General features: G+C 41.8%; 1 protein-coding gene across 3 annotated transcripts in view; it reads right to left on the bottom strand.

The window, feature by feature from the left end:
• Positions 1-7,861: 7,861 nt before the first annotated feature.
• The window catches only part of LOC121884320 (cell migration inducing hyaluronidase 1), a 219,773-nt gene continuing 215,482 nt past the window's right edge, over positions 7,862-12,152 (bottom strand). For all 3 annotated transcript variants that reach the window (XM_042393113.1, XM_042393190.1, XM_042393271.1), the window contains one exon: positions 7,862-11,656. In XM_042393113.1, coding sequence (XP_042249047.1) covers positions 11,529-11,656 — 128 coding nt within the window. In that variant the 3' untranslated portion in view covers positions 7,862-11,528. The remainder of the gene's footprint in view (positions 11,657-12,152) is intronic.

Here is a 12,152-nt window from a genome sequence, read left to right as displayed (position 1 = left end):
AACTGTCACTAACATGCTTTAATCATGATGATGAAAAATGGATGCTGTCAAGCATATAGAGGATGATGTCACAACCCGGCTCAAGGCTGGACAGAGGGGAGACCACACATGAGTTGTAACTAAAAATAGATTTATTGTACATAACTTAAAGCTAAATTAAACACAACCAAAATCAGCATGGTGGAAGCCAAAGGGGAGAGGGCAAATGACTGACTGCCTCCAGCGAATATGGAAGCTGAGCAGTCCAGGTGAGCTGAATCCTCCTGACGACCCGACTCTGCCCACCAAGCTCCTGCAGGCAGAGGACAAAGAGTCTGTCCAGAGAGGGTCGTCACAATGAAAAATGACTTAGGTATTAATTAATAAATGAAGAAATGTAGAACTACAGAAATGGCCTTAAAAAAAGATTATTTATGGAAATGTAAAAAATAAATCCAGGACTACTTTATTTGTCATTTTTCATTATCAAATGTATTAATTTTTCATTTATTTATGTATTTAATTATTTATTTCTGCATCTATTTGTTTATTTATACATAAGTCATTTTTTGTCCATACAAGTGGGCCTCCTATCGTTTTTGTTGAAACACGATCCAGGTGAGAATTAGAAGGATCCTACCTGTCTAAAGACCTGGAAAACACTAACGTACTTTATCCTATCTATTCTGGAGGGAAGTCCAACATTTGACTAGTGGGTTCAACAATTCCATCCTAGAGGTGTAAGCCACATTGGTGAAGGAGGAGGCCACGTAAGGTTAATGAGCTGTCTTCATTTATTTAATGAATAAAATACTTAACAGCAACTATGACTGCTGTTATGACAACAGTACATTCTTATTTTGTCTCTGAGCACTTTCATCTGCCAGCAATGTCAAGTTTAGCTGACTGCTCCAATATGCTTGGACAGCTTGCGTCATACTTTGTAACACTTAACCTACACACAGCTGTGTGGGTCTCATTCTGCCCTCTATGAAACAAGACAGCATCATTCAGAGTCATAGTTGCTGTTAAGTATTGTATTCTTTACGTGGCCTCCTCTTTCACTGATGTGGCTTACACCTCTAGGATGGAATTGTTGGACCAACAAGTCAAATGCTGAAAGCTTCATGAATATTAAACAAACAAAAATGAGCTGACTGGCCTCAAGGGTGATTTAGATAATTGGTTTTCAAAGTGGGGTCTGGGGACCCCCAGAGGTGCTTGAGGGGGTCCCCATAAAATGAGGAGTAGTTTAATTTTTACTAATATTCTATTCACTAGAATTTAGCACAATGTATAAGAATGACTATTCTGATCAGAGGTTTGACTCTCTCCAGTTATCTTCCCAGCTACAGTATAGACAGGAATTCTCTACTGAACCTCAGATGGGGTCCCCAGGACAAAAATCTTATCAAATGGGGGTCCACGGCTTGTTACATATCAATTTGTGGGTCCTTGACATGAAAAGGTTTGAGAACCAATTGTCTGAGTACCAATGGTTCAATTGTGTACTGAAGGACTGATTAAGAATAAGCATTGCACTATGATTGTAATATTCAATAAACAGCATCCATTCTATATCATAAATATGAATAATAACCATATTAACTGAATTTGCCAAAATCAAAATGTCAGTATAGCTAATGCTAACAGCAGATTAGTGCTGATTAAAATACATTTCTAGCCAAAAGAAAGACATGACAGTAATGTCACATAACTTGCTAACACACAATATATTTACCTTGTGTTTAGAGTGCATGGAGAAATTAAAACTCACCTGGAAGAAAACATTGATGCTTTCAGTCCTATTTAGAAGATGGTTTAGTGCTGCACTTGTGGCCTCTTATGGCCAAAATGAGTATTACAACAACAAACACTTAGATCCTGTCCAAAAAAAAAAAAAAAAATCACCTGCCAAAACTTTTTTTTCACCTTTTTTTACAGATGAAAAAAAAAAAAATCTACTTATTAATTTGTTGAGCAACTGGCAAAAACCTTTATTCCCCACCTGTTCTTAAGTCATAAACACAGGAGAGAAAACAATTTAGATCAGACTTAGAAACTGGATCTCCAGAGATATTTTTTTTCACACTTGCCTCTCAGGGCTTCCATACTAACATTACAATGCTATGATGCTAAAATATTGGCAAAATATACAGCTTGTAGAATTAAAGGATTCCTTTCAGATATTCTACGCTGCAATTAAACAGCTTTTATTCATGCTCGTTTTATTTGACCAACTGAGGACATGACATGCAATAGATGTTATGAGTACAGAATAGACCGAATAACAAAATTACAGATATACAGCATGGACAAACAGGATGACAAAATTATAGATAGATCGATAACATACATGAAGAATCTGATCAGGAGAACAACTTCCAGGTGCTGCCAATCAGATAAGACCTGAGCCATGCAGCCTCCATCAACACGGAGACCTGGGAGGAGGACAGACTACATATACACACAGGGGAGACTCACATCACACACACACACACACACACTGGAGAGACAAGGAATTAAGATACAGGGTAGAGAGAGAGACAAGAGGTTCAGGCTGAATGGCCGATGGTCCAGTACAGAAAAGCCTGGAGGAGAGAGAGATTATTCCAGAGAAAGGACCTGCCTCCTGATGACTCTGGGGACACACAGGAGCCCTGCATTCTGAGAGCGGAGAGCAGAGAATATAAGGCTGAAGGAGATCAGAGAGGTATGAAGGAGCATTTTATGACATCAGTAGCACTTTCAAGTCTCATCTAACGTGGATAGGAAGCCAATGAAGGAAGGCTGGAATTGGTGTAATACAGTCAAAAAGCTCTAAAAGACCTAAACAAAGAAAATGTAATACCCTTTCCAAAGCAGAACAACTGCACATTAGGTCTGGACAATAAGTTTTAAATCAATTACTATATACTGTATAATACTACTCCACTGCCATTTCTTGATTATGTACATGACTGCCTAATCTTACAATTATTGAGATGATGATGGTGAAAGTGGTTATGGAAATGACATTTTATTTGTATTTTGTATTTGTTTATTATTTTACTCCCGTCTTCTTTTTAATGTTGTAACTGTAACATTGTCTGCTCTTTTTATTTGTTAAGACTGTCGGGCTGCATTTTGTGTATGAAATATTCTGTATGAAGTGTATTATTATGATTACTGACTATCATTTTCCAATACTCTGTTTCTTATTTCACACAATGGTGCACTGACAACTACTTCCAACTGAATGTGGACAAAACAAAAGAACTGGTCTTTAACACATCAAACACACCCCTCACTGGACTGAATTCCACCTCCACCCACAGCAAGACAGTAGAACAGGTCAACAACTTCAAATATCTTGGCCTCACATAAGACAATAAACTCAGCTTTGATCAACACATCACTGATATCCATAAAAGGATCCCAGCAGAGACTCCATGTCAAGCAAACTCAGAGCACTTTCTGTTGCCCCCCACCTCCTGTTTTGCTTTACAAAAGCATAATCCAACCCTTCCTGCTGTACTGTTCTCCCTGTTTGTTTACCATGTTGGTCATCTCCAACAAAAACAAATGATCACACATGCTACCTCCAAAATCATCCACTTTCCTACACCCAGTCTCTTAGCCATCACACGCGTCACCCTCACAATAGCAAATGACACTGATCTCCCCTCAATCCACACCCCACACCACTGCCGTCAGGCCGCAGATCCAGACTTATCTGTGTGTGTGTGTGTGTACAGATACATGTATATGTGTTGGGATACAGTCAAGGGAATGAATGTCATGTTTATGTATTTGTAGCTTATGTATATCTGTACGTTGCTCTGTGGTTATCTGTATGTTTCTGTGTATGTACAGGCTGTGAAAACAAATTTCCTGTGGGACAATATATATATATATATATATATATATATATATAATAGCAGTTATTATGGAATGGTGTGGTTTTCCATTCCATATAAAATAGCATTTTATATGGAATGGAAAACCACATAAAATGAGAATAAATGTTTAATTCAAATATTTATAATAAACATAGGCTATTGTGCACTAAATAATAAGCCCTTACATCCTCACTCACTGGAAAATTGTGTTTGAATCCTGCCTGGTTCTGATGTAGTTTCACATGTCTTAAAGATGGCCTACTTGACTTCTTACAACCCCCAGAACCTTCCTGTACTTGATGGGGCAGGTCATGAAGGTAGAGGGACATAATGGCCCCGGTGTTAGCAAGATGGGTCTGTGTGGCCATGTAGCCTCGTGCACCTTAGTAAGCAGGCTATCCATGACCCTGCAATTACTGCTAGGGCAGGTGGCTTTGCCAAGAATAGAGTCGGAGGTAGAAATCAGTGGAGGGCCTGATCCACCAGAGAGAGCGACCCGCAGGCAACCTGCTCCCTGTCATGCATGTTCAAAAACTTCTGACATGATGCAGACCACTGGTGCGTAGCTGCTGGAGAATTGAATTGTTTACACTCCAGGTCTTCAAAGTCATGAGGGGCACCTGCAACGGCGTGGGGTGAACCTCCACATCCTCCTCAAACCGAGAGGCAGGAGCCATAAGGTCTTCAAAGGGGTGACATCCAGAGCCCTGGATGCCCTGCCAATAACCTCCTCAAAACGGCAGGCTAACAAGGTGCTGCCTGCCATTTGCCCGCAAGATAAATCATTTTCCTCAGAGGAGAAGACAGTCTCTACATCCACATCCTCTGAGTCTTCCCCCTCCTCCTCCAACACAGTAATGGAGAGAGGAAGAGGGTCAGCGTCCTTGTCCTTTGTGGCTTCAGCCATTCTCCCAATTTTCCCCTTAGGCATGTCAGAAAGAGGGGAACCAGCCTGCTTCACTCCGAAAAAGCGTCAGTGGGCCTCTCTGGTATGTGCAGACAGTATAAAACAGTCCATGCACAATTGAGGGTTCTCCCTGGACAATATGGCATGCTGATGCCCCAAACAGAGCACACACTCATCATGACTGTCTCCAAGGCATGGAAACCCCACAACCCACACAGGAGTGTTCCTGCTGGCTTGCCATCTTGACATCCACTCCGTTCACTTCCTTGTTTACCACCAGCCCTGTGGGATACTAGCCCTGCTGCTAATATAGCTAGCCTAGCTTATAATGCCGTGGAGCTATTTAGGATGCTTGGTGACAGCACTCGCTTTGAAGGGGAAAGAAACAGGGGATGTCCGCTGTTAGCTGACCCGGTCTATGCTCAATACGGATTACCACTGTGCATGTTAGCCAGCAACAGCCAGCAATATGCAGCAGGGGCACACTGGCGTCTAACCACCTCGGGTTTATTTATACTGGAGGCAAAGAGATGCTGGCTTGACAGGGGAATCAAGTCTTCCCACCTGCTGTCAGCCGACTCAAGTGTCTACGCTCAGCACAGGACCCAACGAGCATGTTAGCTCACAAACCCAAAGCAGTACACCAGTATGAGGAATCACAGCCGCAGTGACTGGGAGGGTGAGCCCAGCCCGGGACCCACCAAGCGTGTTAGCTCACAAAACTGCAAGCCATATACTGGAACAGGGAACTGTTTGTCTGTTTTTTTAGATGAAGGGAAAAACAGAGCAAGGGAAACAACAATCCAGGGAGGCTGCCCGCAGACAGACGCCCAGCTACAACTTCTGTTGGTAAGTGGATTCACGCTGTGACTTGCACACTGTCATTCACTTCTCACACATTTTTCTTTCAAAATTGCAACACAGATTGTCACACACTGCACCTTGACTCAAGTGGAGATCAAACAATCAGTGATTACATGCCAGCACAGGTGCTTCATAGGTAAACCGTGGGGTGTGACCAGACAAGCTGGTGTGTCTTAAAGAAATATCCACGTACCTTGACAGCAGGGGGATCATTCCCCGTACATATGGAATATGTAACGGAGTGGAGAGATAGTTTCCATCTATAGATTCCCATATATGTGTATTACAGTTTAAAATGCTTTACAGAATTCTAGCCACAGAAAGCTGAACATAGTACAAAATGTAAGTAATTTGTGTTTGGTAGATTATTTGTTTGTTGTAACAATGCTTCTTGGCAATAAATCTTATACCGTTGGAAAGCCTGTTTATTTCCCTTTTAAATGGTCCCACAAATGCATGTTCTTTACAAATGTAAAGAACATGCATTTGTGGGATGAGCAGCAGAGCTGAGTATGTGGGTTGCGCCCATGAAAAATATACCAAATCTTCTCTGCCAGTGCCAAACAGCTTATTCTGCCATTGACTCTTGTTTGGTATTTGGTGGATTGGATGATTGAAGTTTGAAGAAACAAGACATATTGGCAATTTAACAATTTATTCATTTAACAAACAGGAGCTTCAGTAGTGTGTGGAAGAACCATACACAGCCACAACAGCCTGGCACCTCCTCCTCATGCTGGTCACCAGCCTGGTCACACACTGTTTGGCTGCTATGTCAAATTTGCTTCACAGCACTGTTCCTGGGGGCTTGTTTGGGATGCGGACGTGACTACGGGAGGAAGTCACGTCATGCGAGAACCAAATGGCGGAAGTACGGTGGTGTCTTGGTTAGACAATAGCAAGATGGCACCGCCCGGTGGTTGGCGTCTTGCGCTCACCCAATTCTGTGAAAAACACACGTGTCTGATGGCGGATAAGGAGAGATAGAGCAACGCTGTATCTAATGTTATCTGACCAACAGATGTGTCTGATTTGTTCCTCAGCTCGGATGCTGATGGTGGCCGTCTTCACGCTGTTGGCAAGGGTTTACGGCAAGCTGGTCCTCGGTGGCGTGGTGGAGAAAACAGCAGAGTCGACTTAGTTGAAGAAAAGCGGGGCAGAGAAGTTCTGCATCTTCCTGAAGGAAATCCATTCCTTCCTTCTGCAGGAGGTGAGAGCACTGATTGCAGCAGCAGTCTCTCTTGGATCCAGGGATGGTGTTCAAGTGAACACGGCAAAGTCTGGTCTCGTCCGGCTAGGGGAGTCTTCCAACCGGTGGGGAAAAACACGTGCATGGTGTTGCCTCCGTTAGTCAAGCTGACTCACAGAGGGACAGGACTACCCCCTAGTTCAGTTCAACATGGAGAGCGATATTTCTCTGTGCGCATCAGGTTTTAAAGGGACAGTGATGTCACGGCTGTGTCATCATGACGCTCCGCTGTGCAGGAGCATCTCTGCTAATGAGGGACAGTTTGTTGACACCGTTTCCTGTTTAGCACCTAGGTGCCAAATTGCGAAGCATCACTGCAAATGGAGTTTGCAATGGACTCATGTTGTCTGTACGCAGCATTTTGGCGCTGTTCCTTTGTCTCAGGGGGAACAAAGGAAAAAGCACCTCATGGTCAGGCTTCAGAAGTTACATGTAGGCTTTCTTTATGTAACCTCATGGCATGAGGCCCAACAGAAGAAAAAAGAATGTTTCAAACAATAATTGTAATAGTAAATGAAGCACAAGGATACTTGTCCTCCAATGAGGAGGTTGGATGTAGATTAAATAAAAGAAGGATGGGACTGAGTCCAGATCTATATGATTTGTTAATTACCTGCATAATTTTAGTAAAAAAGTATTAAGTGTTTACAGCTATGCTAGTGGGGCTGTACTTAGCTACATCTTTATGTTAGCATGCTAACATGCTGAAGTTGACCAGCATGTTAAACCTAATGAGATGCTCACAGAGCTGAAGTTACAAACTAAGACCATGACTGTGATATATGATTTTATCATAGATCATATATATACTGTATTGTGGATAATATAAATGACACCTGTGTGCTTGTTTGATTTGAGAAAGCTATGTAACCAAAAATCAGCATAATGGATACACAGTATTTTAAGGAAGATGCAGTCTTGTGTACTGTATGTTGCTGCATTTGTGCCGGCAGCTGTATAGAAAGGAGTGACAGTCAGACAAACTGTTGGTCATCATTTATTTCTGTACAAAAGTCTTCAAAGAAAAAGATGGAGTTTCATCACTTTACAAGCTCAAGCCACATATACAACACATCCATTTGGTGTACAGTTAAAACAAGTCATATACACGTATGTAGTGAGTGTCTGGTACAAGTCTTAAAATGGAGCTATAAAGGTTTCTTACATACAGTATACATACAGGACAGTAATAACATTACAACTCAAATGATGTTTATTGTAGATTTGGATCAACGGTGTCTGTACAATAAATAAGTATAAAATATATCTCTTATCAATCTGGATTTTTAAAAACACATTAAACATACAAAACACTCAGTTACTGCTACAACCTCCGAAAAAAGACCAGCTATTTCGGCAAAGGGAGGGGGAATCCTTTTTCAAGCCAGATTGGAACAAAGATTTCTCTGTTGTTTTGAAATGGGGAAATTGCACATTTAAAAACTCCCTGATTTAACATTCAGTGGATAATTTAATTTCATCTTGTGTATTGTTTTGGGCTTCTTGCTGGTTCACTGCAAAAACACAGACAGATGGAACACGAACACAGATATGAAACAAACATGAGAGGAAAACATCACAACATCAAGTGAGCGAGTGCTCAGAATGAAACAGAGCAAGTTAACAACCACTGGTTTGGATGCAAAACAAGGAATGTTTCTATTTTTTCTTTTCTTTTCTCTCTTTAAACACTTTAGTCAAACAGAGCAGGACAATCAAACCACTCAACTTCTATGTCTGTCACATATCACAGAGACCTGCATGGGAAGGGTTCTTGCTGATGTGTTTGATTAGCTGGCTCACCCTTGCTTGGTGTTTGCTACCTCTGTTCATATCGAGGCTTCGCAATTGCATCACAAATTGCCTAGCAACCGTGGCTGACATCATGGAGGTCCATCGGAGAATTGGTCAGTAGTTAGTAATGTGTAAATATGAAACAAACAACCAGGCTAGAAAACAAACAAACAAAAAAAATCATAGAAATTATTACTGTTGATAATGATAATGAGAAAGTGATAATAATGTAATATTGCAGGTTTCTTTGCAAATGTAGGTTACTATGACTCGGTAAACTGGCAAACCCAATCTCCTACAAACTACAGTCATATGCAAATTATTTATATTAGCAATTTATGTTTATTTCCAGTGTTCACTGTGTGAAGAAATGATCAAAAAGTTAAAGCTAATAATGGTGTGTTAATTATTACTCTCTATTTGGTTCACTTCAAACAACCTTGGGTGCGTTGACCTGTTTGGTTTGGTTTGGTTTGTTTAGACAGGTAAAAAGATGTCAATTGAACTCGGATACTGACCAAACTTCCACTAAACTTTTCAATAAACTTTCACACCAGATTGTTTAGAAAAAGAATTAATCTGTTTACCATGACCATGATCTTCCCTTTTCGAAGGAACAGTGTTCAAAATAGTCTTGTACCCAGTCTCCTTACTTTGTAGCTACATCATGTTTTCCTCTAAATGTTCTTTGCTAACACAAAATATTTGCATATGAATGTCTTTGGTACTGTAGGAGGTTAGAATTTATAACTTCAGCTCTGTGAGCACTTGCATAGATCTGTAACGGACTTCGCTATTAGTTGAACAACATACTAAGACTGTTTTTAGTTGGTGGGACTCAATGTCTGAGCCCCTTACAGAAACTCAACGAGCTTCTGCAGGGAGCAGGTACGCTGGTAAGTGGCCTTTGTCTACAGGACAGGAAATGCCAGACTGAGATGTGTGGCCTGCTCACTGGCCACCCAGCTGGCAACATGCCAAACCTTTTCACCCTTCCTTGTAGGCAGCGAGCCCACACCACGATGACCCCATGGGTGTCTCCACCAGGCCTAACCACCCAGCACTCACATACAAGCTCTTCTCCCATGTCTGGATCCAGGAAGGGGTCCAGTTTCCCTTCCGAGTGAGATTGTTCTGTCTGTCATTGGCTGATCCAAAAGGGTTCTTGAAAGGAGCCCATCTAGGTCGTTCATGCATATGATCAGGATGCCTCCTGGATATCTCTGTGGAGGTATTCCAGGCATACCCAAATGGGATGGGACCCTGGACCAGACCCACAACATGCTGGAGGGATTACATATGTCATTGGGCCCTCAGGATCCCCAGGAGGAGCCAGTGGATGTGGCGAGGGATAAGGACAACTTGGCCTACTTTGCTCAGCCTGCTGCCAATATGACCCTGACCAGAAAAAGATGGATGGAATATACAGACTACCCATTGAAGCTAGCGAATGACTTGATAAATATCCTATGTGACTTGAGAATTCAAAATTGATTTAGATTTCGCTCTTTTATCTCTAGCTCCTAGCTAGTAAATAGCCACTACTCCCCTATCTGTTGTCCAGTAAGTAACCCTCAATTCATTTTTTAAAACTTCTCAAAACCGTCATCACACCTACTTAACACAGCAATTGGCAAGGTGTACTGTGGTGAGACTGTAGGTAAACTGTGAACTTCTCTCTCAACCTGCATCCAACAACTTTTGTAACTTTCCAAAATTGACAATCTGACCAGCACGTCTACATCACACATGGATTATCCAGGTGTGCAGAACTTCTTTCTCAAGATTTCTTTTCATTCTTCAGACAACTACTTGTCACTTTATCCTTTGTACAAACAAGAAGAACATCATGAATGCCTTAATGGAGAGAGTGACTGCACCATTTGCGCAATTATTGTGTCTTGCCCTGATGGCAGGCCTCTCACCCTGCCTTGGAGTATGCTTTATCTGAACAGCTATAAACACTTTGCTTTCACACTCTGGACTCAACTGCGTCATCTAACTGCATCCTCTAAAAGTGACACCAGAGGGTGTCCACATTCAGATTTAGATTCAGTGACTCAAGGAGGTCATCATTCTGACACTGTAGATGTCAGGTGGGCTGGGGTAAACTAAAAGCGAAGTCCGTTAGAGGATTGAGTACTGTGAAATATTTAAAGGTTGAACTGTCATGCCAGTTTCTACTCTAAAGCTCAACAAGGTTTTCCGTGATGTTAAGATGAAACTAAGTTACGGTCAGTGTTTGCTGGTGCATAAAACAGATGTTTTTACAGAATGGCAATAATGGTAGGCTGACCAAATCCAATGGTTATGTAGCAGACAAGCTAATAAGGTATAAACATAACAATGACCAAATGTGTTGAAAATGAAATGTGATGAAATGACAGTGTTCAACCAGAAATAGAACCAATATCAACCATGTCTATTAATGTCTGTGGAGACAACCATGTATCTGCAAACACCGCTGGCTGTTGAAAGCCACTGTTGCCAAAGAGCTGAGGACCTCCAATATGGCTGCCAGAGGGTGTGTTGTCACCTTAAAACCCTCTACTGATGTTGGGGGTCTTACACAGTTATGGTTCATCATGGGCAGTGCTGGCTCTGGGAGTCTGGGGGTCCTCCCCTTATCAACACACCGAATCACATCATTCTTTCTCAGCACCGAGCCTAGAAAAAAACACCATTTGATCCTGGACCAATGGCTTGGAGTAACTGACTGTCACACTGCAGTGCTGGCGGTGTGTGTGTGTGTGTGTGTTTGTGTGTGTGCATGTTTATTCTTGTGGGGGGGTATGTGTGTCAGTATATGGGGGCTACATAGTCTCTTGGCTGTCTTCCCCACTCTGCCTGCCACTCATAGCATCATCTTGTGGACCACAGGGACAGGCAGGACCTGATGGATCTTGGCTCGGTCAGTGTCCACCTCCAGATGGACCCAGTCAGGTTGAAAGGAGCCCTTGAAGCCCACAAATGCCAGCTTATCTGCAGGGAGGCAAAATGACATTATAGTAAGAGAAATCATCTGAGCAGAGGGGTGTTTTTCAGCAACACCCAGCATCATAGTCACTTTTACACAGCAAGGGTTCCATGTGGGACCAGTCCAATTCTGAACTTCTGGCTCTTCACTCTGCAACTCATAATATCTGTTACTGCACTCTTTTGCTCCTAAGACACCATGTATGCCATAATGACTGGTTACTGCAAAAAATGTTGTTGCTTACATGAATTACTTTACTGGCTAATGAAGAGTCATTCTGTTATGTTTTGACAAAGTACCGTATGATCTGTCAGTTATAACACTGCACTTAGATGTTCCTGTTTTTACAGTTGTAGACATGACCCTGTTTTAACATTTCCATGTTATCACTTTCAACAAGAAAGAACTATTCATTCCTTATAAATCAATTTATACATGATACTTGAACATCAAATTAAAAACAGAGACATGTCATAAACTAAATGTCTATTGAGTGGTTCT

This window comes from Thunnus maccoyii, chromosome 1 (genome assembly GCF_910596095.1).
Source record: "Thunnus maccoyii chromosome 1, fThuMac1.1, whole genome shotgun sequence".
NCBI classification, from domain to species: Eukaryota; Metazoa; Chordata; class Actinopteri; order Scombriformes; family Scombridae; genus Thunnus; species Thunnus maccoyii.
The sequence above is the reverse complement of the archived record's forward strand: the minus strand, read 5'-3'. Positions and strand labels throughout refer to the sequence as shown.